Raw genomic sequence first — 26,713 nt, 5'->3', positions numbered from 1 at the left:
CTCGTCTTGCACATAGCGGAAGAAATGTATATACTTAGTCAAAGCCATATGGAAGTCCACGATGTTCAGTGCCACCCAACAACCAATTCCAATTTCGTTGCTATGGAGATGTTCATAAAATGACCAATACTGATAGCTATTCTCCAGGGAAAGGAATGTTACTTCTTGATGATGACTTGGGAAACCGATAACCTTGAATCTCAAGTAGCTTGTTCCACTTCTCAAATGGCGTATTCCACTTCTCGAGGAGCTTGTTGCGCTTCTCAACTAGCATATTCCATATCCCAAATAGCTTGTTCCACTTCTCCAATGGCGTATTCCGCATCCCAAATAGCTTGTTCCACTTCTCCAATGGCTTGTTCCACTTCTCAAATACGTTGTTCCACTTCTCAAGTAGCTTGTTCCACTTCTCATGTAGCTTGTCACACTTCTCAAATGGCGTGTTCCACTTCCCAAATGGCGTGTTCCACTTCTCAAGTAGCTTGTTCCACTTCCCAAATACGTTGTTCCACTTCTCACGTACCTTGTTCCACTTCTCCAATGGCTTGTTCCACTTCTTAAATACGTTGTCCCACTTCTCAAATGGCGTGTTCCACTTCTCAACTACGTTGTTCCACTTCCCAATACGTTGTTCCACTTCTCAAGTAGCTTGTTCCACTTCTCCAATGGCTTGTCCCACTTCTCAAATACGTTGTTCCACTTCTCAAGTAGCTTGTTCCACTTCTCATGTAGCTTGTCCCACTTCTCAAATGGCGTGTTCCACTTCCCAAATGGCGTGTTCCACTTCTCAAATACGTTGTTCCACTTCCGAATACCTTGTTCCACTTGTCAAGTAGCTTGTTCCACTTCCCAATACGTTGTTCCACTTCTCAAGTAGCTTGTTCCACTTCTCAAATACGTTGTTCCACTTCTCATGTAGCTTGTCCCACTTCTCAAATACGTTGTTCCACTTCTCAAGTAGCTTGTTCCACTTCCCAATACGTTGTTCCACTTCTCAAATACGTTTTGCACTTCTCAAGTAGCTTGTTCCACTTCCCAATACGTTGTTCCACTTCTCAAGTAGCTTGTTCCACTTCCCAATACGTTGTTCCACTTCTCAAGTAGCTTGTTCCACTTCCCAATACGTTGTTCCACTTCTCATGTAGCTTGTCCCACTTCTCAAATGGCGTGTTCCACTTCCCAAATGGCTTGTTTCACATCTTAAAGCGCCGATTACATTTCTCAAATGTGTTCCACATTGCGCATTGCTACCTTGTGATTGATGTTGATATGATTGACGCGTAACATGGGGGCGTGTCAGGATATGGATCAAAATGAAAGGTCGACACAATATAACGCTTTGGCTGACCGAAAGGTATAAATGCCGTTGTTTGGTGCTGCAGACGTCCATGTAAGTGATGTTCAAATGTAATCACATAATACGGTGTGCCGGTACTGAGAAATGCTGTGGACGTTGTTGCTTGATCCTGGCATGGGGTACCTAAAAATGCATGGTCAACATTTGACCCAAACACAAACGTATGATACTCACAATGATAGGTTCGTCCTTGAAGGATCCAAGCACCAGAAGAGAAGTAGTTTGATGAATATCCCACATGCTATCATAAAAGAGGATGTTGCTAGGCGTTGTAGAAAAGACCGGATCATTACTTAACAGCGATCCCCATATATCCATCAAATTTGTAAATATCCAAAGGACCCCGACGCTTTGCAAAGGTCCACTTGCCAAGACATGGGACATTCTCACATGCCAAGTAAGCGAAGGAAGGATGCCTGGCAGTACACATGTCAGAGGCGTGAAGACGATCGGTATCATAAACCATAACATACTTACGTGAGATCAAGCATTCGATAAATGGACGATTGATGGTAAATCCTTCCAACAAAACGATGGTGCTTGATAGCCGAAACCATATTGGTAATTCGATCAACATGATGCCCGATAAAGGTGTTCGTCTCGTGAATGTCGTAGATAGGGTATCATTCGCAGACCAACGAGAGATGAGACCCGGAAGAAATACATCAAGCACATTGCTCGAAACACAGAGCACCAGGTGACGGGATAAAGCTTGCTGACACCTAACCGAAGTACTGCCCGCTGCTGATTGCTCATATGTATGATCCACCTATAAAGGATTACCTCAATCAATATCCTTCCAAGGAGTTGCCAAGGTGCTCGAATGCAACCAAACCCACATTGAACCCTTTTACCTTGAATAACATTGCCGGTGCAAGTAGCCTTGTATCCATCTGCTCCAAAGATGTATTGATGCTCTGTCATTGTAATGCTTGTTACTCACCTAGTCTTACGTTGTAAATCCAATACAAAGCGTACCTGTAGCGTCACAATCCAGCGCTATAGGTTGTAAATGAGGAACTTGACAAGTGTCGTAAAAAGCTTGCGGGATCGGTTTACAATGGTTGCCATATGTACGAGACGCTGGTTACAGTCTTCCGGATGATCCACTTTCAAGGGATGAAGTAGGTTGGTACCAAGAATTGAAGCGAAGCAACCATACCTAGCAGACAGATGTTGTGAGAAGAGTAATATTGATATCACCAAACACTGCATACTTACTTCATGCGAAGGAATCCATACATGAGCCAATGACCAAAGACTTTTAAATCAAGGACAGTACGCGATGTTCAAAGTCATACGGGGATCGAATAGGCGCGATCCTGAACATCGGTAAATGCCTTGTGCCTGTTACTGATGCAGAGTAACCTACCGATAAAAGTTGGGAACCAGAAGATATACATCCGCAGGGTATCTGTAACAGGAATCCACAGATGAGGCGATAACGCTTGCTGGCACCACAAAGCTGTAGATGTTGTTGCTTGTTGTCCATACGATCCATCCACAAACCATTACGTCGATACGCGGCCGTGCAAAAGATTAGTAGTACGCGACAACCACCGGATGCTCATGTAAACGTGAATGATAACGAAGATAAGGTCTCGGCAGCTTGATGATGATCTATGACGGATCTACGTAAGGCATAGTAAACAATCTTCCAGACCCTTAAACTATACCTCACAATGATAAATGCCATCCTGCGGATTCAAATCCCCAAAACATGCTGCCTGTTGCAATGCGATCAATCTAAAAGTGATAGGTTGGCAACCATTTTTCCATAGCACTAGAGCGATGCGTACGCAATGACTACCATGGCTGATAACGTGATACACTCCTTGATCATAGGTGTAGGCTGCTTGCAGTAATCCATCTAAATAGTAGACGTTTCAGCAACACTTTCCAAAAAGCAACAGAATAAAACATACCTCAATCCCAATGATCCCATAGAGGTCGAACGACATACGCCATCAAGGTGCAATAGACATTGGTCCTGCAATAGGCCATAACCCCATGAGCACACGTTCTTTGAGGGCGACATGGTTCCCCCAAAAGAGTACATAGTACGATACCATTTTTGCTGTTGGTGACGGTATAACCGGGGAAAAAGCCTTGTTGATTCTGGGATTGCATATCTTCCACCGTAAATGCGCTTGTATGCAACATACCCCACAATGACCCCTATTACCTTGTGTTCTCAATAGCCACCTTGCTTGAAACCGAACTCGTAGGCCCATGCCATCCGTAATCTGTCGATGCTGGTTCACTGGAAAGCTCGTTAATTGATAGGACTTGTATTGTAGATCCAAAAGTATGCATACCAATGAATTGGGAAGAAATGAAGCGATATTTGGCGATGAATGCGTTGCATGATGAATAGACTTTGATAGCGCCGAAATGAGCCATAGCATTGTTGGCTCATCCTGATGTGATGCATCCATAAAAGACTTCACTGAAGAACACCCTTGTATGCGATTGCCCAATAAAGACAGCCATGAAGCGATCAGATGAATGTTGGTGATACCAAAGATAGGCTTGCGATTGATAATGGCTGCTTCGTGATTGTTGTTGATATGATCCACCGATGCCGAGCATGCATAAAGGGACACCAACCGAAGGTTATAGACTATTTGAATCAGAGTGAAACATATAAAGGATGAAGTCAGCGAGAGGTTTAGAATCATTGAATTTTGTTGCAGGCGTACACAAAAGGAAATGCTGATCATGATGCATCACGTGAATCATAGGATGAAATGAGCTGCAGGCACTGAACGATGACGTAATGACACTGCTTGATGTTGACATGAGTCACCCATGTAGAAATGATGTACAGCAAACAGTTTTCAAAACCCCATAGAGCAGTACGTACCTATGATAGATCCATCCAAGGCACTTCCAAAGCATGAAAGCAGAAGTAGCACGCTGCATATCTCACATGCTATCATAAAAGAGGGGGTTGGTAGGCGTTTACGCAATGAACGGATCATCATTTACCAATTATAGCCATATGCACAAAACGCTCTTGCCGGCCCATGCTTGCAGCATCCATGAAGATTTCAAAGTACCAGAACACACGTAGTTCCCGTAACCGCACGCATAGTAGAATACAAGAGAAGGTAAGTACATGTTGTAGAAATGAAAAGATCACTACTTACCGATCACAGCCATATCCATTAACACCATTCGATATCCCAACCAAACCAATCCCTTTGCAATCGACCACTTGATAGAACACCCTGTGTTGGCACTGGACCTATAGACCATAAATGACACTTGAGATGAAAATGCCATGCGAAGCTTGAGCAATAACGGTACCACCAACGCAAGTATACTTACATTATCCTGAGAGCCATTGGAAGAAGAGACAACGCGACCATCTTTGCTGCCCAAGACAACATGCAAATCGTAGAAGCCATCAATTGAAAAGCCCGAACCAGCATCCTAGCTGCGGAGTGACGTACATGTGGCTAAAAAGCAATGTGAATGGTAATCGTTTTTCATAGGGAATGGATCGCAGCTTGGCGATTGATGCCTTGGGGAGATACATACATACCTTGGTAACAGCAGAGATGTCAAAGCAGCTCTCATTGTTTGTTGATGGCATGATCCACTTTAGATGCAGAGATCCGTGAATGGGATTGTCGATAACCAGAACGATCATGACATGGAATGCGTGCTGACACCAAAGATATACAAGTGGCCCTTTGCGTTGAAAAGGTCGATTAAATCCATAAGAGATGTTGAATCGAAGTGGCGGTGCGTCAAAGCAATTACAGATAACCCAACAGCACAGGACATGGAAAGTTTGCGGGCACCCAATATATAGGAGAAGTCCATTGTTCATGACATGATCAACCGGTAAGAGGCCTTTGTTTCAAGACATGCACGAAATGGGTAGAATCAAATCCACATGACGATGGGTAAACCTTGGCGTGCATCCAACTATATGAAGGCTGTTGCTTGTCAATAATACGATCCACCCATAAGAGATGTGCGCTGCTGACCTTCGCATAAGAAATAACCAGTTGCTTGTGAATGATGCGCGAGGAACCGTTGACGACACCAAGACACGTAATCCATTGCCCTCGTTCCTAAGATTATTCATATATGAGAGATTCAGGGTGAATGATTTCCCAAACCCATCCAACAAACCTAAACTGCCATAGCCGTGAACGCGTATACTTTGAAGCACGAAGAGACAAGTGTTTGTGTGTTGCTTCCAGTGGACCATCTAAAGATGGGGTGTTTCAGCAAAGTTTCGAAAAAGAGTCGGCATCATACATACCTGAATCACCCCATCATAATGAATACGTGGAACCCATACGACATCAGGATGTAAAGCAATATTAAAAGCGCACAGCCAAAGAAACATCATAGTACTGGTGCTCTCCTGTGGATCGACGCGATGAAGTGCATCAATAGAGATACCCATCTTCTCTCTAAAGGCAAGGAGATCAATAGCCGTCAAAGGATGGAGCCGTGCGAACAGAAGATGCATTTTTAAATCCCTGAGGCCGCACCATGAGTCGCACTGTCCCCGGGCACAACATGTAGAGCTCCACAGCAAAGTGTAGTACAATGACGTCCTTGACGTGCAGCTTTGATAATAATAGTATCGCCGAATGAGGCTCTGCCACTGTAAGGCGTTTGGTAAGTTCACTTCAATCACACCAACCCCACAATGAACCTCTTACCTTGTGGTATTTCTCAATAGCATCATTGCCTCAAATAAAACCGTATTTCCATGTCATCCATATTGTCTTGCTGCTGTTTCACTGTAAGTCTCGTGAATTGACAGGTTTCGCTTTGTAGATCCAATACCACGCATACCATTCAGTCAACGTACAGCATTCTTGCTTTGAGATCCGTATCTTGTCGCTTCCAGAGGCACCATCATCCAACATATTCAACCTACCATAAACGCAATGTGAGATAACAAGTAAAACCAACCCACACGCTTTTGTTGTCAGCATACCCAAAAGAAGCAATGTAAAGACGTCTTGAGTACTCTCATTGTGGACAACTCGGTAGGGAAGACACACGATGCCGTGAACCATGGTGATCACAAGGAATTGCAACCAAATACACCATCCGAAGGCAATACAATAATCAACCTGCAGCGCCAAGGTATGCCACCATATGTACTATACTCTCATTGGATCCTGAAATTGGCATCATAAGAGATATCCACCTTCTCTCTGTAGGCAAGGAAATCAATAGCCGTACTTGGATGGAGGCCGTGTGCACAGCGGATGCCTTTTTAAATTGGCCTTGCCATCGCATCTTGAGTCACACTGTTTCCGGGCCAAAATTCCCCAGGAGAGCACAGTACTATACAATGACATCCTTGACGTGCAGCCATGATAATAATGGTATCGCCGAAAGAGAGCCTATTCCTTTCATCAGTGCACTTGAAGGTGACAAATCCAAAAATGGTGCAATTTACCTTGAGGTGTTCCCAATACCATTTCAATGATGCTTGCAGATAACCTTGTATCCATGCGATCCAGTATGTGCTGCTGGTATTCATTGTAAGCCTCTTTAATGAACATGACCAGGTTTGTAGATGCAAGACTATACATACCAATCATGTACCAATAGAGCTCTTGTTGCAAACATTGCTATTGCGTTCCTTTTTCCATGCATCCCATTGATCCGTATCGAAGCCTTGCACATCTTCACGATCACCTCAAACTTGAAATGCCTTTGGTAAATGGACACTTGCTTGGTGCGGCGAATGCATATTGAACGTCAACAGCTGGGCAATAGGTAAATGCCTTGTTTGATTATAATCCCCTCAACATACTTACTATCTCATAGCCACTGAACCACTGCCTCGTATGTGTGATCATGCTTGTGAAAGATAAGACGCCAAGTTCCAGCACGCCAAGCGATCCCAACATAGGGGTAACAAGTGAAATCCTTCAAAGTGGTTCATGCTGATACGATACATAAATAAGGATTCTCAACACCTAATCGAAACCATGATCAACAGAAGAACAAGCAAACAAGGCCTTTATCTAACATACCATGAACGTGCATCTCCTTTAATCACCAGAAGCCATTATCATGTGGTACATCCTTCAGCCATATTCCTTGCGAATGTCATCCAATAGTCGCCACCTTTGTACCCTGTTGAATCGGGAAGAGCCTGTCCACATCCTTTTGTATCGGGAGCTTGGCCCAAGTCATCCTTAAACGTAAACCATCGCCTTGATCGCGCAAGAAGCAAGAGGCATACATGCATAGATATGGAATAATTGAACCAAAGCCAATGATGATTCACAAACATCACCACGAGAGTTCCCATGCCATTTCGAAAGGGCGTTGGCTGACAGAGTTCAATGAGTGTGGTCCAGGCTTCTTTGGCGTCCACCTTGGCGTGTTGTAGCTTCCCCTTGTTTGCACCTCTTGTAAGAAGAGTAGTGAGCCTATGGTTGCAAGCATGGATAACGTAACCCTGGTTACCTTGTACATTGTAAGCATTGACTACACACGATGGCCGAAGTGGTGTACATGGCGACTGTTGTGCCATGAGCTTGACATTGTGGAAGGCAACATCAATGTTGGCAAGCTTTGAGATTCCCATGGCGAGATTGGGTCCAAGTTGACATGGAGGAATGCGTGGATTGTTGGAATTAGGTTGTTCAATTGTAAAAGCTTTGTACTTCATTGAAGGTGTCACTGATGGAGGGTGTTGGTAAAAGTGGGGTGAAATAGTGTGAGAGAGAAATAGAGGGAGAAAAGTACCGACCAAAATATGGCAGTCGGATATATTGGGAACACCTGCCACCAGGTATCATCATCCGTGCCATGCATATTGTAAAGACGGCCCATTGACCAGTTTGATATCATTGCGTCATCAAGCATTATTAGAAAAAGGTATAATATATAGGAACGCTACACTAGAGGATGCTGTTTTAGGCCTACAAGATGATGCCAGCACCACACCACCTTAGTGAGACATTTTGCATCCTTGTGTTACCATCCTTTTACTGCATGAATAGGCAAAGAACGAGAGTTGCCGATATGGTAAACCTTTAGACCCAAAGGTATCGTTCATCGAATAAAAAGTCGCCTTTATCCAGGATTGAGTAAAGGGCCAGCATGATTTTATCTTGTGAGAGATAAAACGTCATCTAAGGTTACACAGCATCCAAAGACATCATGGATTCACACGTCGCCTTCTTCACTATACCCACCATAATAAGCGGCATTCGGCTACGCATATGGTTTTGAAATAGTTTGACAATCTTCAAAGCCAAAGAAAACAAGGTAATTGTACGAGCCAACTGCCACATGCATCATTGGAATCCTTAAGGTGATGATTTTTGAGTTACCAGATCCCACCATCATTGTACCACTTTTTCCAAGTGAATGTAATCCAAGATGAATAAAAAAGAATGCTGATGACATATAAATGGTTTGCGTCACTACGTTCAAGTCCACCAACATGGGTAAAAAAAAAGCTAAACCACAACCGAAAGGCAGCGATGAGGCCCACATTCGCAACGCGTCTGTGGAAGACCACATGCCTAGCACTAAGAGCAGACAACACCCCAACGAAAAAGGGATCAAGGCTAAGTTGAGGATAAAGACGCAAGGTAATAAGCCTGGATATTTATTCAAGAAAGATGATGGCTTGTCTAGGATAAAGGGGAGGAATGGCAAGGGAGAAGGCAATGATGATACATGTGATCAAGGCATTGACGGTTGCTCATATATTGATGATGCCAATATCGCTCACGAACCAGAACCAATACCACTCATACTATTTTATCTTTTAGAACATTACGTTGGCTACCTTTATTTTCATCCACCATAAAACTAGCCTAACCGATACAACCATAGAACACAATAGGTACCCTCTACCATAGTTCTTACCATATCCATCCCGGCTTCTTTCAACATGTGGACCTTCAGGGAATGACCATCCAATCACAGACCTCTTTCAACAAGCGTATCCAATCAACCCATCATCCATACATACCCATTAATGCAAAGGATTACCACCCATCCATGTATCATACTTGCGCCAGGTGCACAATAGAGACCATCCAACAGTGCAATAGCCGAATACAATAAAAACCATGAGCTGAAGGCGAGTTGAGATTGGATAAAGTTGTGCGAAATAAAGACGTGCCATGCAGCATGCAATCCTTATCGTCGAACCCGTTCTAGAAACATCCATCAGCAATCAAAGGCAGCAGCATACGTCGATGTTGAGTGCCTTGACAAGTACCTTTTCGAGATGATGATGATTAACAGCTTGAAGCAATCACCCAGCGTATGAGCCATACTACCGTTGTATCCTTCGTATTCCAAGTATCAACACCTATTACCATGAGAAGATAATATGGAACGTACCTATTCACGTAACCATGGCAAATGGCTTTTGCACAAGTCAGCGAGATCGTTTTGGCTTGTTCGCATCACGTTTGTATCTGGTAGCCTTGGACTATCCCACCTCCACACGATTAGCACCAAGGCCTTGAACAAGCTTTAGGAATGCCGATTGTTGGCGATCGGTTTGTTGTGGACGCGTCGTTGCAAAGCTTGCAAGGTGTGTCGCGTGGTGTAAAATAAGAAGCTGACACGAGTACTGGGAGATGGGCTAACAAAGGAGTTACAGAGATGACGCGTAAGCAAGACACGAATGCTGACTGAACACGCATTTGTTGGCAGATGGAGAACAAGCAATGTCGACAAGGAGTAAAAGTAAAGCTTTAAGGAAGATGGACCAGTATAGAAAAGAGGCTTTGTTGAAATAAAGAGCATAAAGGCGGTATTGACTGGCGCCGCTTTGGCCCAGCCATTTTACGCTGTGAGCGGGATTTGCCTTGCCTTGTCACACACACATTTCTTCACTGCATTGAACTTCCTGCTTCTCCTCAGTCTGCATACAATGTCCCATTCTATTTGGAAAGACTTATGCAAACAACCTGTTATTACAGCTTCCTCCCACAAACAAACAACAATTGTCACCAATGCAACCACACAATTGCGGCAACCCATTGACTCCATCTTGACAATTCTCAGTGACCGCGCCATTGCGTTGTCAGAGTGTGCCAACTTTGATGCTGCTCTTCGTGATGCAAATGCCATGCAACAGCTCTCACCTTCTTCAACCCTTGGGTATCTATGTGCAGCCAAGATTTACATTGAACAAGGAAAATGGCGTCAAGCTATCGATGTTTGCAACAAGGGACTCAATGTTGTTGATACAAACGACTCACACTATGCTATGCTGCAGCGAGCCAAGAATGTTTCTGAACAATGTGCGGGCAAACGTATCGACTTCTTCAAGGGGCTACCTGTTGACATTGTTATTGCAAAGCTTGTTCCATTGCTTGTGGATGATGGTTATATGGATGGATTGAAACCAAGTCCCTATTTGTTTGTGTCTCATCTATGGCGTGACCGTATTATTGAATCGCTCGGTGGATTACGTATCCAGATTGGGTCTAAGGAAGACGACAATCTTTTGCCAGTCATTGAGCTTGCACCCCACATTAAGGCATTGCACATTCGACGATATCGCAAAGGAACTTGGCTAGCCGACTTAATTGGTGATAACGACTTTTCCTCATTGCAAGAGTTACACATTGAAGGTATGTGGTGCCCTTTTTTCTTATGCTCTGTTCATTTACGACCCTTTCTTTATAAGGCTTCGGGAGCAAACACATCGGGAACTTTCTCGCATCACTGAAATCGATCAGCAGCACCTTGACACATTTGGTGATGGATATGGAAAATGGACCCATGTTAGGCGTACCCGAGATTGTGTTGGCATGCCCCAATCTGACAATGCTTCGCATCATCGAACCCCAGGACGCCAACGTCAGCCTTCTCCTGATAAGTACATGGCCAACATTGACGACATTATCGCTTACCTACACACACACGGATATCACATGCGAACAGATAATCGCGATCTGGGAGCGGTTTCCATCACTCAAGAAGCTTACACTTATGCCATGTACCGATATACGATCACCGTTTATTGTCTTGGACTATCGTCCAACAATGAAAAGCCTTCATCTTTGCATGGAGGGAATGGGGATTCAGCTTATCTACTCGGATGAAGGATGCTACAGCGAGGAGCCTGGCATGACAAAGCTTATGATATCAACCGATGACATGGCGGAAGGGCCTTGCAAGGATACCACCTCTATCATCAAGCAGTACCACAAGACGCTTGAACACCTTGAGTGGGATATGGACACAAGCGAGGATACCGAGAGCATTGACGATCTTCATTTCCCGCGTCTTACAAAGCTTGGTCTTTTTACTTGTGGATGGCAGATACTACGCAATGCCCCCATGCTGCAAGAGTTGATGTTCACGTCCAAAACTATCACCACGCACCCTCAAGTACTTGACACGATACCACAACTCTTGAAGTCGCTTGATTTGAAGTTCATTGGCGCATTGGAATATGAGCATGAGGCATCCATCTTACGCTACCTTCATCGCATTGCTATACAGCACCAGCTACGACAACTTGTGATCCGTTTCTATAACACCGACAACGAAGCCATCCTGGATGCCATCTTCCGTCACAGTCATCTTGAAGACCTATCGGTCGGCGTTAAGAAGGAGTGGAATTATTATCGAATGCAGAGCTTCATTCATGGACTTGCCAGATCATGTCCCCTTTTATCGTCACTCGAACTCAAATGCACGAATGCACCTACGACCTCTTCAATGAACATCTTGAAGGGACTTCCAAATTTAAACAAGTTGACATTCTCGATCAATGGAACAGCTGACATTGACAGCTTTTGGGATGCGATCGAATCATTTCCACAGCTCAAATGCATTACTATCAACCCTTCGTCTATAGCCCAGGATGCCAGAATCAATCATCTCAAACAGCAAAGACCAGATATCAAAGTTATCATCGATAAGGATGCAATCACGGTTTAAGCGATTTACCTAGCAATGTACTTCTCATATTTCCATAGCAGCTGTACGTAGTATACAATAAAGCTCTCAAACATCGTTATGAATATATGGCTATACCATACACCATCACCTTACGATCCATAAAGCAAATGCTGAAACTACTCGATGTTTACCCTTATGTATGTTCACCTATCTAAGCTGCACGCTAGTAATAAACCCCATGTTTTAGTGGAATGGCAAACCTCCAGGCGCTATTCTTAAGTCAGCGAAAGAAGCAGTAACAGATAACGTAGTAAATTGTGGGTACACCTTGTTAAAAGGATGGAGTGCTCAACGTAAAGAATTCCTCGTTGCGTCAAAAGTACGCTCGTATCTACCTCCAATCACCATGACTAATGATAAAACGTATTCACAACCACTCCACATCTTGTTTTGAAAACGAGCTACAAAGGGTCATGGTGACATGTTTCATTACTAATTGTCCTTTTTATAGAAGGGAAAGCTATAGCCATATATAAGAATCACTTGCGAGAACAAACGATTACATTAATGCAGCTAGTGCCGCATCTACAGTACACCCATGTCATATTGCCTTCATGCAACATGCTTACGCCGTCAGCATGTATGAACCTACATGTTCCATACCATGTCCTTCTTGAGCCGGCCTATCGAACCGATCCGTCATACATATACCTAGCTCATCATCCCATGGGATGATCAACCTTTCCTTGTTTGATGTAATGTTGTATTGGTATACACATCATTGATCATGGTACGCAATGGCTATCCTTATTGATAGTGGTGAAATGGCGCATAGAGAAGTAGCTGCATGCATGCATGACGAATAATGACGTTGAAGTGTGCCATATCCCTTTTTATTTGACCCCGTTGCATTAATACCATAGAGATAATAATACTTGATTGAAAATCAACCCCCAAGAGCCTTTGAATGATTCATACAAAGATAACCTTCAGGTCACGTCTATGCTGCTTGAGATGTCGAATTACGGACTTGTAGAGTGGAGTAGCATGGTAAACTTGAATCAACTTGAGCTGCGAAAAGGTTCGAAGCGCTTGCCAAAAGCTGTCATAGCCATCTGTGCCTTCAATCGAAAATGCAAGTTGTTTTAGACGATCAAGGCGTTTCAAACTATCCAAGGAATAGGTCGGCGGAGCATTCACGCAATCAATGTCAAGGCAGGATAGATGAGGGCAACCATTGACGAGGTTGTCAAGGAATCGTTCCATATGGTATGCATCCCACTTTGCTCGTACACTGATAATAAGACGTTCAAGCTTGCTCAAACAAGGAATTGCATCAAGTACACATCGAAAGGAGTTTGCGTCGGTGAAGGTGATAGCAAATTCAAGTAGCAGGCATTTTTGGGAGACGCGGTGGAGATATTGCACGATGCCGTCTTGGTTGTCAAATTCGATCCCATCCCCAAACTTGAACTCGAGTTTCCTCAAACAAGGTGGTATTGCATCCAGTATGGCAGGGTCCGCATTGATTGCCTTGGATGACATGTTCAATTCTTCCAATATTGGCGCATTGTGAAGCATCCATGATCCAGAAGTGTGTAATGATAATCTCTTGAGGCGTGGGTACTGAATGTGGCGAAGTTCTTCATGATCTTCTTCATGGTAGATATTCCAATCAATGGCCTCCAATGATGTATGATGTTGTGTTAGGATAGAACCGATACCTGCCAAGTGCTCGATGGTGACAGAAAACTTGGTCATCGTAAGCGATTCAGAACCAGTGACTTCATTCATGTACGTGACACCCGCAAGGAACATATATATCTCCAATTCGACGCTTGTCAACAATGGGCAGTATTGTGGGATTAAAAGGGCGGATCCCACACCTTGGCATGGATGGAGTTGGAACTTTTTCAGTGATGGGAAGCACTTGCAAATACGTATGATCTGATCCCGAGTAAGGTACTCTTCTGTAACTTCAATCGATAATGTTGTGATATTGGGCCATGTTGTTGTTGGAAGGGAGCTAAAGTCTCCACCATTGTGCTGGGATATGGTAAGCCAATTCAGATTGGAGCAGGTGGTGAGAATGTCGACAAAGGAGAGCCTGCCGTGATCCCCCTCGTGAATTGTCAAATGAGTCAATGTGTCGCCGACGCATCCCAATGCTCGAACAAAGTCATCCATATTGCTGATGGGAATGCCTTTGTGGATAATGATAAATACGTGCATGCATGTAGAGATATCAGTATCACTTACCATTAACGCTTAAGCCCCGCAAAGAAGAAAACTCGTTGTGTCTCAATAAATCGGATAACCAGGTTCCCTTGGAGTATCGTCGAACGTGCAATGAGTTGATGTGTCGAGCAAACCTCACCAATTGAGCACACTTTTCCACATCTTCTTCCTCCTCGCTGTAGCTAGTGTGAAAATGTAATTCACCCGAACATTGAAGTATAGAATCACGCCATACATGGGACACATGCAGATAGGGACACGGTGTCAGCGATTCCAAACAAAAGTCATCCACCAGCATTGGAATGAGCGTTGAAGTAACAATGTCAACAGGAAGTTCCTTGATAAAGTCGATCCGTTTGCTCGCACTGTCTTCAGCATCAGCCTTGGCTCGCTGCAGCATAGCGTAGTGTGCGTCGTTTGTATCAACAACATTGAATCCCTTGTTGCAGGTATCGATTGCTTGACGCCATTTCCCTTGTTCATTGAAAATGGTGGCTTCACAAAGGTAACCAATTGGTGAAGAAGGCGAGAGTTGTTGCATGGTATTCGCATCACGAAGAGCAGCTTCGAAGTTGGCACACTTTGACAACGCCATGGCGCGCTCATTGAGAGTTGTCATGATGGAGTCAATGGGTTGCCTCAATTGTGTTGTTGCATTCGTCACAAGCGTTGTGTATTTTTCGGTGGAAGCTGTAATAACTGGCTGTTGGCATAGATCGTTCCAAATAGAATCAGTCATTGGATGTTGGCGGAGGAGGAAGAGGAAGCTCAATGCAGTGAAGAAGTGTGTGTGTGTGTGACAAGACAAATCCCGCTCACAGCTTAAAAATTGCTGGCCCAGTGGCCTCAGCCAACAACCCCTTTATTTGCTTTATTCCAGCAACGAAGTGGCCTCAGCCAACAACCCCTTTATTCGCTTTATTCCAACAACGACTCTTTTCTATTCTTGACCACCCTCTCTAAAGCTTTACTTTTACTTCTTGTCGACATTCCCCGTTCTCCATCTGTCAATTCAGTCAGCATTCGTGTCTTGCTTACGCGTCATCTCGACAACTACTTTGACGAGTCATCTCGTACCTGCACTCGTTCCAGCTTCTTTTTCTACAGCACGCTACACAGCTTTGCACATTTGACAATCACGCCTTGAGTGACAAACCATCGCTAACAGTCAGCATCACTGAACCTTGTTCAAGATCTTGGCGTTGATCTTGGTCATTGCGGGTCGTGCAAAGGTACCGAACTCTACTATACAAACTTGCTCTGAACCAAGACTTCTTTTCAAACTTGTATAGATACCCTTTGCTATGGTTACTAGTGGTGGTACGTGAAATAGGATGGGCACAGGATTCATAGAGTGTTAACTTCTTGCAGGCAGCCGATCATCATCATCACCATCATTGGTACATGTCTCAACACTACACCACGTATGCTGTTGCTCTGGATTCAGGTATGTATGTGTTATGGAACCCCATTCATCAATACGAATTGCAAGCTGCATGATCACCTCGCAAGAAATGCATTGCCATGATCCAGTCTCCATTTGAACCTTGGGTTGTATTCGGTTACGACGTTGTGTTAAGGTGCCATTGTCTTGCAAGTACTGTTGTTGGTTCATGTATATCACGGTCACGTACGGATGCAGGTAGGTTACTTTTGGGTTCGGGAGGCAATGTGGGGCCTTTGCGGATATGCATGTCCAAGGAGCATCAGGTTTGGTTTGTAAGTATGTGGATATCTATACACGTTGGAGAATGGTGGAATGGATATGGTAGGAGCATATGGATTAGTGATATGGGTGGACGATTCGCTTTCTCTTTTTCCTAGTTGGATTAGTATAGCCTCTCAATGCCTGAAAATAAAAATGGGTCATCATCCAATAGAAAAGAACTGTCAGGATGTAATAGTAGCGGGAGTGAGATGCGTATTGAATTGTGTTGAAACAACGCAGCAAAAACATCCACACACGTGTAGGGGTAGACGCGTACAAGATGATGCGTGGTGTACTATTGTCTGCCAAATGATCAATGAATAATAACCTCGCAATCCATCGAGGGATGGTAATCCTGGTACCATGACCGAACCTGCTTACCGAATTATCCTTTATCCACGTTAGTAATTGTATTGCAGTATCGTCAATCGTGCAAAAGAGAAGCATTTCTTTCCCTTTAAAAGTGATCCATAGTATAACACGCGTTCTAAAATCAGAAACCAAGATGATGATGACCATTGCATTCAATTTGCAATGAAAGCAACATCATGCCATTCACCATGCAAAAAGGATAACGACACTAATTTTTCACCAGGCTCTGGAAAACGCAACCCATCGTTTGCAACATTTATTATTGTAAGTTGAAGAATGCCAACATGCACTATAAACTAGTGATGTTGATAGGCAGCTATTGTTACACAAGCACGTTACACTTGTCTTCCCCAATATTGCCCTTCTTCCATTACTATCTCTCATGCTGTAGGCACACTGTATCATGGTAGACAATGTTTGTGGGGGAAGGGATCCATAATGTTTAGTGTTCAAGCCCATTGCGGAGTGAAATACAATTTAGGCTGGTCACCAACATGAATCATCATCTCTTCCTTCTCCCAATACCACTCAACCATGAACCCAATCTACGATACCTACGTTTCCCCTGTTCCTTCAATCGCTTCTTCTGTTCAACAACGTGACACCTCCATTTCAGCAACAACAAAAGCGATCGATCAACTTGCATGTCAATTCATGACGAAACTCAATGAGCGTGCGACGGCATTCGCGAATGGAGCCAACTTTGATCTTGCTTTGCGCGATGCAGCCCTTATGCGAGTCATTACTCCAACGTCGTCACTTGGCTACTTGAAAGCAGGCACCATTTACCAGCAACAAGGACGACAGCAACAAGCAGCATCAATGTATGAAAAAGGACTTGCCATGGTGCCATCATCGGATGAATGTTACGCCGACCTCCAAAAGGGACATGCTGATGCAGAGAGTGCTGCCAACAACCGTGTCGATTTCATTACTCAACTACCTTTGGAGATTGTCGTATCAGCCATCTTGCCTTTGTTATTTGACGAATGCATGGAAGCAGATACTCCTTGCCCTTATCTTTATGTATCACGCACATGGCGACAACGTATGTTGGCATGCAACAACCTGAGCTTTTATCACGAGGAGCTGCACGAGGGCCCTCCAGGACACATGCGTGAGCTGAAACGGTTTTCACACCATGTGAAGACGTTGTCAATGGAATCAGGGTGGATGGACGTACTTGAGAACTCGCTTTCCATCTTCGACACATGCAAATTCCCCAATCTCACCAAGTTGACAATCAAGTGTACGTATTTGGTGAATGAGTGAGCTTTAACATAATAACTAATGTATTTAATGTAGACTATGGTTATTGGGCAGGCGATGTTACATATGCACTTGAATCTGTGAGCCAGACTGTGACGGATTTATCCCTGCATACGGAGGAGCATCAAACGCCTGATATTCATTTGGCTGTTGTACTCGATCTTTGCCCGCGCCTTGTATCGTTGAATCTTACGGCTTGGGACATTCTCGATCTCAATGAGCAATATCCAACATTGACGCATCTCACCATGAACATCTTGTGTGAACGGCTTTCGCATGATACGATGATCAACCTTCTCTCTCATCTTCCATCACTCGTGCTACTTGATATTTTCATCTTCCCTGAGACCCAATTTCTCACAAGCCTCCGCCAATATTGCCCACACATGAAGCTACTGATGTGCGGTGGTCACCACATCTTCCACCATGACAACTACAATCGGCATGTTGAAGGCTTGCAAAAGCTATGTCTTGGATCTATTGTTGACGACGACGAACCATACGATGGTAACCATCTCATCCCACTACTACGTGATAACCATCAATCTCTCGAACACATCGTCTTGGTGGGAGGCATTACAATGGACGAAGGAGACTTGGATTCATCCCTGGAATTCAATCGCTTGGAGGAACTTGAGGTTGATGCCTATAATGACGACCTATCTATACTCGCCATATGGATCATCCGTCGATCATCACATCTCCATCGGGTCAAGATATGCAATCATGTTGGAATCAATGATGATGATTTATACAATGCATTGAAAGGATTGAAGGATTTGCGCATGCTTTCAGCAAGAACGCTCGGACGTCATTCGACGTGGTTTGGCAATTTACTTGAATACCATGTACAGCTTGGGCAGGATTCACCATTGAAGGAGCTAAAGGTTGCCATGGATGACCATGTATCGACATTTTCATGGATGGATGCAATTGCCGGATTGAGAAGCTTGCAAAAGCTTGTGATATCAACAGTCGGAATCGCAACACCTGCTGCATACTTTTCCATTATTGCAAGGATTACCAAGAGATGCCCCTCACTATCGTACCTTGAGTTGGACTTTGGTCGTAATCCAGCACCTGAAGGATTCATTTCCCAAATCAATGATTGGTCTACGCTCCAATGCCTCCATGTCCATGCTTCATCAATCAGTGCCAGAGATATCATTCGCCTGTTGTCGTTTGCCAACCTCAAGAATGTCATCATCGTCGCACCTGTGGAAGACTACCTGATTCACTTGTTACGAAAGCACATACCATATGTGGATCAGCAACCTCGTTAAAGTATCGACATGTATGTAGCGTCGTAAAATAGCAAATAAACGATCATCAGCATCATCATCATCATTGTCGTTCCTTTCATTGAAATCATATCCGAGAGATGCAATAATAATTGACAAACCAAAACGGCATTCATAGCTACATCCTGCCTACATCGATCACTCCATTGTGCATGACATTGTACTGCTGCGTCTCGCGCTTTCCACAATAAATAGCGACATACACGTCGTAGTATAGTATGAATGCCTTTGCTATGTTGTCTAGTGCCAAAGTCATGTTGCGATTCACTCTTTTTAGGGAGCAGATACATCTTCGCCAAAATACGATGGCTGATATTATACATCCATTTGCCATTCAACCAAAGGCAATCGGATCACGAGAGTCCTAGGATTGCCATGATGGGTTGAAGCAGGACCATCCTTGGCAGCTTGTACATAGTTGTACTTGAATGGGCCAACACGTGAGAATGGGAGGAAGAGAAGATAAAGTGTGACTGGAAGGCATGGAATTCAATAGAGTGCACACCTCTTGTATATGCATGAACACTGTACATCAAAGCTTGATAGTGGTATTGCCTCCCTCGAAGGTGAAACGTTCACACAAGGTGCTCTTGGCCATGCTGATCACGTTGATCTAAAAAAAGACCCTATGTTCATTTGAAAATATTGAATAGGAGGATGTAAGGTGTGTATGCTATGTAAATCGGAAATGGAGGTCAGCGCCAGATTCAAGATTTGTCGAAGTAGTATGTATTACCTTGGGATTCGCCATTTAGAACTTGAAACGTTGTCAGAAGGGTCGCTGGGACATGCTGATCAACCTCATTCATTTAAAATTGCTATACTTTATTGTGAAGTTTTAAAATGCGGGGCAACCCAAATGGTGGATGATGCTAACAAAAAGAGGACGGCCCGCACGCCCCGAAGTTGCCCACCTCCAACTTGAAAATTGGTCTGAAGGGTGCTCTCGAACATGCTGACCAACATTTTCTAATAAAAACTTCACACTTCATTTGAAGATTTGGAATGGGGGCGTCCAAAAGTTTGAAAGGCGGAGACATTCGCAGGGTCTGCGATTCATTAATTTTCCTGTTTGCTGTTTCACCGTAGCTCAGCCAAATCTACTCGGATCAAGAAAATTAAAAGATGGGAATGATGCGCTGGAGCAGGGGAATTGTTCGTATGCAGTGTATTGGGTAGTAAATGAAAAAAGGATGAATGGGCTATTAGCTGCCAATGATGGGCTGACACTGGATATCATACAATGCCGTTTCGAGTCATGCACAATGAGCGGAGTTACACAACACGCACGTGTGCATCTTTAGCTCTATCTGGGTCTAGCTACTTTACAATGAACAATGACCTCTTTCCATATAGCATACAGCATATGAAAAACATAAAGGTACCAGTATCTCTAAACTTTACAATGAAACATGGGGTCTTTAATAGAACAGTCTTGCTCAGCAGTGCCAAAGGAATCATGTGTTAAAGTTTCATGATCAAGGTGGCCAACCCGATATTTCGCAAATGTTGCCACCAGCCAAATTGGATCGAGGGTCGACCTCTTTTTGGCTAGTGCCGACATTTGCGAAATCTAGGGTTAGCCACCTTGATCGTGAAACTTGCACACAAGGTGTTGTTCTCATGAAGAACCCACGTTTTATTGTCAAGTTTAGAGATACAGACACCTGTATGTTTTACTTTTGCTGTAAGCGTGACGGAGTTGCTTTTTTCTTTTGCATGGTGTCGGCTGCATTTAACAGAAAGATGCAAAACTAAGTGGAATGGCACATGGTCGTTACACAAACACGTCCTTTTCAGGTTCCTGCACAAATGAATCCTGATGATGATGATGTTTGCCTTTTGTGAAGGTACGTAAGTGAAACAACATCCAACCATGAAGGTGTGTCATGGTTTGTGTATGACAATAAGTGTTTCGTATCACATTTGCATGTAGGAGCAGGTCGAGCTGCATCAACCAATTTGTATATGTAACCAATCCAATGATGAGTCACTCATCCTGAAAATCTTATGGATCATTCTCTCTAATTTCATCCTTCTGATTCTTATCTTCACCAGTGGATGGATCATGGTTACGAATGTGCATACCCCTAGTGCGTGTTGCATTTCAAAAAGTGCAGCATTTGTATGCATACCTGATATAGCGGATCATGGATGCCATGGGCTGTATACCTATTGCCGTTTTAGTCATACCTTCTTTTCTCTCTTACACATACACGCCCATCTCCATCTTTGTCCCTACTCAATATTGGTCGATCGAAATCAGCGAAAAACACGTTTATGATAGCATCCTTTCTATAACATAGACAAAGCAAAAACGCACATGTAACCCAGAACTTTATATTGAAGCATGGGGCCTTTAGTAATACAAAGTGGCTCGCCAGCGTCCAGTGCACCTTGTGTGAAAATATGAAGCTCGCGACGGGCGGATTTGGATGCCAGCCAAAAAAAGTTTGAAGAAGCCGACCAGATTCTAACTTTGATGCTATGTAAGGGAAAACACAAAATATGAGATTGCATATCTTGATCCTGAAACGTAGACACAAGATCCTTTCAGCCATGCTGAGAATTCTTGTTTAATAAGCATCCCATGTTTCATTGTAAGGTTTCGAGTAACAACTTCCTTGATGTTTTCATATACTTCATTGTGAAGATTTGGATGCTCTTTTGGATCGTGTCGAAAAAGTTAACATGAAGTGCAGCTCTAAGAGGCGTGCTTTCCTCAAGACTCGTATCGAGTTCCTTGGCTCTGTTGTATCAACCTCTCGTGTATCTCCGTTGCCACCTCGCATCAACAAATTCTAAGACTGTCCCAGGCCAAGCAACAGGCATACGCGCTTTTTTGGGACTCACCAATTTTTATAGGCGCCATGTTCAAGCATTTTCAGAATTGGCTGAACTACTTCTGTCATTGACTAAGAAAAAATGCTCGCTTTGTGTGGAACAACAAGCATGAATGTGTGTTCAAGCATCTGAAGGATGTGCAAGCGTATCGCTATCACCAAAAAGGTCTTTGTAGGTATGTTTGGCTTGGTTGTATTGAGGACACATGATACTTCTAGCCATCATGAAAAATTAAAAATCAATGATGTCGTCTTTAATAGAACAAAACGATCAAAGCGTACAGCTACTACATGAATGGCAGTAAACTCTCAATTTTACAACAACGTTGAAAGGATGGCTAAGAATGGTTGCATCCTTACAGATCCACAAGAAGACTCCAATAGTGCAAGATTCTATGTGCGCTCCCAACTTCTGACAAGGGATCCGCTGGAGGCTACATTAAGAATCTACGAAGATCAATACGCAGATGAGGAACTTTGCAACCATTTCCAGAAGAGGTTCCATAGCCATGCAAGGCAATCAATGAAGAGCTTTCTCCGCTATGCTGGCTGCACAATCGCCACAACCCCACATCTTGGAATGGAAACATGTGTTGAGTTGATGATCCAAACAGGCTCAACAACTTCATGCCACAAGCCAACATCGAACCAAACCTCATCGTGCATGAGTTCCCTCGATCTTTTCATGTGCTTAACTCATGAGCGGTTATGCTGCAAAGTGGAGACACACTTTCGCTGTGTCATTGATCTTTGATTTTTCATCACGCTGCCGCTAAAGAACATCCTGAGGCTCTTTTCCATTAATGGAGAGATCATTGAAGGACCATGTGAATCGATCGACAAAAGCATCCATTTGCAAGTTCTCGGACAAGTGTTTTCTGTCATATCGCTCAAGAGAATGTGGTCCATAGTACACCGTCGTACATCCTTGTACGGTGAAGGTATAATAGACTTTGGCTCCGCAATCACGGTGTTCGAGGACAAAACTCGGTGCAATAATGCATGCCAAAGTGTAATATCACTTATAAGATGAAAGAGACTAGAGAATCACGAGACTCAATAAGATGATTCATCCTTTATTCAAGTGGTGGTTGTTGAGCGAATTTATAGCTTTAAGGATGATGGTGGTTGAAGAGGGAATGTGTGTGTGTGCTTCCTCATGGAATATACCGAGATGGTGTGTGTGATACAATCATGCAAGGTGTGCTACGGTGATGGAGCGTGTACGTATATAGCAATAGGTAGCCAATATCGATAAGGTTGGTGATCACAAGGTAAACCTTCACTCGGGTGATAGGGGAATTCCATCGTATGATAGAGAAATCAGGTTGACAAACGTGAGAATCTGTGCCAGGATACAGCACAAAGAGAAGCCACAAGTTTCACCGGTCAATCGGAACGGGATCGTGGACAGCGGAAAGGTAGAAAACCATGACCAGGAGGCTACTAGTGCGTTGGATCTTATGGCTCCATAGGATGGAGGTAAGTGTATGAATTCGATCTCCATAAAGATATGATCATCCACAAGCGGCATCTCGTATGAAGGATTGAAACCACCTAGTAGTAAATTGGTAACCTTTGTTCTTTCCGTTACCGATTCCAGGAATGGTTGTACAATTGTTCATGCGGAGTTTTGATAAAATAAAGAGAAGTAAATGATTTTTGACTGAGAGCACACCCTGGTAACAGGTTTCATTATTGGGAGACTTCACCCTTGCGACGATGATGAGTGCTACATGAAGCCATGTGTGTACCAAATCAGTGTTTCATGTGCTCGATAGCTTTAATAAATAAATGGCCAAGGCTACCATCAGCTATGTTCTTCTAAAATGAGTATGCGTATTTCTTTTCTAAAGTAGAGCGTACAGCATGCATGGCATAACATTGAATCTGGCAAATCTGGCATCGGCTTGTTTACCACCACCAATCAACAAGCTCTCCTACCACCAACGAGCGATGCTCTGATAATGCAGGCCATCCACCTTTTTCTGCAAATGATTCTTTTGATCCAGAGTCCACTATCACAAGACCCAGGTATTAGTATGCATGCTAATCATTCACACTACCCATCAATGGTACTTACAATGTCCTTGCCAATACACCTTTTCTATTGTGTTCTTGTTTTGTGTTCTTGTCCATTCATGGAAATGATTCTTTCTCTTTGGTTCAGATTTGAGTTCTCCTCATTCCTTCTTGTATATAGCACCGATAGATGATGATGCCGTGATAACAATTATGACGTGCATAATGATCGACCTACCATAACCAAATAAGTAATGGCATAGCAAGTTGTATAGCTCACGTGTACATACCCATTGCCATGACGACAGCGTATATGATTATCTGTATCCTTTCGCTTGTAGTATCTTAAAGCGATTCGTGGTCCAACACCGACACCAGCATGATCCCAGCCTTCCCAGCACAGTTCTTGCAAGTCCCACTTTTTTGTTGTTTTTCTTTTTTTCTTGTATGTCGATTTCTACAAGCCATTGATGAGACTTTCATGTCCATTTATAAATGTTGATACCCATGTACGTACTTCTTTTTTAGGCTCTTTCGGGTTTGATGAGATTGAATGCCAACTCGAGTGATGTCGGGATTGTCGAACCGATTCAGCACGGCACCCAACGGCCAGGCGACTCTTAATCGGTGGCCGCACGGTGCCCTGTGACCCTGAATGACAAACCGATACATATCCCCGAGATTGGTCTTGATGCCATTGACGTTTTTGTCTAGGCTTGTTTGTTCTATAATGTCTTTGTTAATACATGAACCCTATGCAACATTCAACCCACCAATACATACTTTGATGTTTGTGATTTTGTTTGATGTCGCGCTGATTGAATAATTGATGAGAGTGTATGCGCGTAAGATAGAGATAGAGAGCCATTTGTTGATTCGATTTGAGATGTGGAATCGTGCAATTGCTGTGCATAGGAAATCCAGAATCGATCACCAGAACCATTGTTGTATGATAAGGCATGTAATGATTGCATCTATATAATCATACGGTAAGTTAAATGGTTAAAGGCCAGCGTTGGTATCATATACGTACGTTCTCATAGCCGATTTTAGTGTTGTTGACTTTGGTTGCAGCGTCGACCATGTGGACAATGTGATTTGTGTTTTCATAATGTCGTCCATAATCATGCATGAATCCCCGAATGATTTGAAAAGGGCCATAGACCAGACCACGGGCTGGTTTTGGATCGTCATGACATTGTGGAGAAAACCCAGAATTCAAATGTAAATGCTGATGTAATGCCACACGATCAATGTATGTTTGAAGTTGTAATCCTCGTGTGCGAGTACTGTGTCGAGGATGCAAAGGACCAATATGAAGCCATAGCTCCAATGTGGAACCCATTTGAAAACATGGTATCCACAAACATGCCTTGCCACCGATACGCCAAACGACCCATTGATGTTTTCTGCCAAGATGCGAATTGGTATGCCGATATTGCAGCCATCACCCAATCAAAGATCGATATGCTTGTAGTCTCCTCATTATTGCCCCAAGGATAAAGTTGCATAATGCGATAGGTCGTCTGCTGTATGTAGCCCGTGATGCCATTTGAATCGGTCATCCATCGCCACCAGATGGTAGACCTGACACTTGAATTGATCCTTTTTGTGCACCGTTCTCATAAATAAACGTCGATCCAAAAGTTGCTCATAGCCATCGTGATAGCCATGGAGACGCCTTCCCCAAGATAGTAATCCATACTTGCTGTCATATACACGCTTGATCGATTCGATCCTTCGTAGGTTCCACGTGCATCCAAAAGCAAGCGAGAGAGAGCACCAGTGTTTTGAAAAGATGGATCCCAATTTGAATGCCCGCATGTAATTGTGTAGTTGCCTTGCCATTCATGAAGAAAAGAGAACATGTTGTATTTCATCTTGCTTGCGTTGCCATGCATCATGTCCCGCCATCCAAACAAGGAAATTTGTGTTTCCATGACGACCATCGTGTCCATAAAGAGTAACGCCATCCATAAAAAGAAAAGGGAGCCTTGTGCCATGAACCAGTGCTGGCAACTGTGCCAAGCCAATAACGCCATCCATAAAAAGAAAAGTGAACTCTTGCATGTTGTCACCTTGACAAAGCCATATCCAAATGATAACAGTATCAATAAAGGGAAGCAGGAGCCTTGTGCCATAGTCCGATCATGATACATCTTCCAAGCGAACGCCATCCAGAAAAAGAAAAGAGAGCTCTTGCGCGTTGTCGCCATGCCAATACAGCAACCAAACGACGGCAGCATCCATAACGAGAAAAGGTCGTCTTGTGCCATGACCCCATTGTAATAGATATGCCAAGCGGATACCGCCATCCATAAAAAGAAAAGAGAACTCTTCCACGTTGTCGCTATCCCAATATCGTATCCCAACGATAGCACCATCGATAAAAAGAAAAGAGAACTCTTGGATGTCACCAAATGTTGAAGATCCAAATCGGCAACGAGGCACCAATAAAAAGAAAAGAGAACTCCTACGCTCCCTAGCAGCTGCCGCTGCTATAACGATCGCCCAAAAAGGGCCACAAGGCCTATAATGAAAGATACATTCATAAGTACTTTGTTAAATGTAAACACTCGTAAATAAATACATACCATAACGCATGACCATAACCGGTTCACAGGGATACCCCACAGACCCAGAAACAAGACATGGCGTCATCCCAGGCACATCCAACTCCATGGGAGAGTGAAAGGAAACGACATGCAGGCCTCTT

The 26,713-nt window shown here is 43.6% G+C and overlaps 6 protein-coding genes across 6 annotated transcripts; 2 read left to right on the top strand and 4 right to left on the bottom strand.

The window, feature by feature from the left end:
• Nucleotides 1-1,411: 1,411 nt before the first annotated feature.
• O0I10_006292 (uncharacterized protein) lies at nucleotides 1,412-4,707 on the bottom strand (the record flags this gene model as incomplete). Its single annotated transcript, XM_058486322.1, has 7 exons — nucleotides 1,412-1,480; nucleotides 1,532-1,598; nucleotides 1,651-2,126; nucleotides 3,034-3,227; nucleotides 3,543-3,980; nucleotides 4,510-4,607; nucleotides 4,691-4,707. The coding sequence occupies 7 exons, from the start codon at nucleotides 4,705-4,707 to the stop codon at nucleotides 1,412-1,414; spliced, it is 1,359 nt and encodes a 452-aa protein (XP_058342934.1).
• Nucleotides 4,708-7,421: 2,714 nt separating this feature from the next.
• Nucleotides 7,422-8,027, bottom strand: O0I10_006291 (uncharacterized protein; the record flags this gene model as incomplete). Its single annotated transcript, XM_058486321.1, has 1 exon — nucleotides 7,422-8,027. The coding sequence occupies one exon, from the start codon at nucleotides 8,025-8,027 to the stop codon at nucleotides 7,422-7,424; it is 606 nt and encodes a 201-aa protein (XP_058342933.1).
• Nucleotides 8,028-10,259: 2,232 nt separating this feature from the next.
• On the top strand, nucleotides 10,260-12,283 carry O0I10_006290 (uncharacterized protein; the record flags this gene model as incomplete). Its single annotated transcript, XM_058486320.1, has 2 exons — nucleotides 10,260-10,965; nucleotides 11,022-12,283. 2 exons carry the CDS (start codon nucleotides 10,260-10,262, stop codon nucleotides 12,281-12,283), a joined length of 1,968 nt encoding a protein of 655 aa, XP_058342932.1.
• Nucleotides 12,284-13,216: 933 nt separating this feature from the next.
• On the bottom strand, nucleotides 13,217-15,221 carry O0I10_006289 (uncharacterized protein; the record flags this gene model as incomplete). Its single annotated transcript, XM_058486319.1, has 2 exons — nucleotides 13,217-14,448; nucleotides 14,504-15,221. 2 exons carry the CDS (start codon nucleotides 15,219-15,221, stop codon nucleotides 13,217-13,219), a joined length of 1,950 nt encoding a protein of 649 aa, XP_058342931.1.
• A 1,875-nt stretch (nucleotides 15,222-17,096) lies between these two features.
• Nucleotides 17,097-19,114, top strand: O0I10_006288 (uncharacterized protein; the record flags this gene model as incomplete). Its single annotated transcript, XM_058486318.1, has 2 exons — nucleotides 17,097-17,811; nucleotides 17,868-19,114. The coding sequence occupies 2 exons, from the start codon at nucleotides 17,097-17,099 to the stop codon at nucleotides 19,112-19,114; spliced, it is 1,962 nt and encodes a 653-aa protein (XP_058342930.1).
• A 5,044-nt stretch (nucleotides 19,115-24,158) lies between these two features.
• O0I10_006287 (uncharacterized protein) lies at nucleotides 24,159-25,342 on the bottom strand (the record flags this gene model as incomplete). The annotated part of the gene is made up of 5 exons (XM_058486317.1): nucleotides 24,159-24,231; nucleotides 24,288-24,454; nucleotides 24,515-24,722; nucleotides 24,781-24,971; nucleotides 25,031-25,342. 5 exons carry the CDS (start codon nucleotides 25,340-25,342, stop codon nucleotides 24,159-24,161), a joined length of 951 nt encoding a protein of 316 aa, XP_058342929.1.
• Nucleotides 25,343-26,713: the final 1,371 nt, after the last annotated feature.

Source organism: Lichtheimia ornata, assembly GCF_029851405.1.
Source record: "Lichtheimia ornata isolate CBS 291.66 chromosome Unknown scaffold00027, whole genome shotgun sequence".
Classification (NCBI taxonomy): domain Eukaryota; kingdom Fungi; phylum Mucoromycota; class Mucoromycetes; order Mucorales; family Lichtheimiaceae; genus Lichtheimia; species Lichtheimia ornata.
This window is presented reverse-complemented; position numbering and strand designations above follow the sequence as displayed.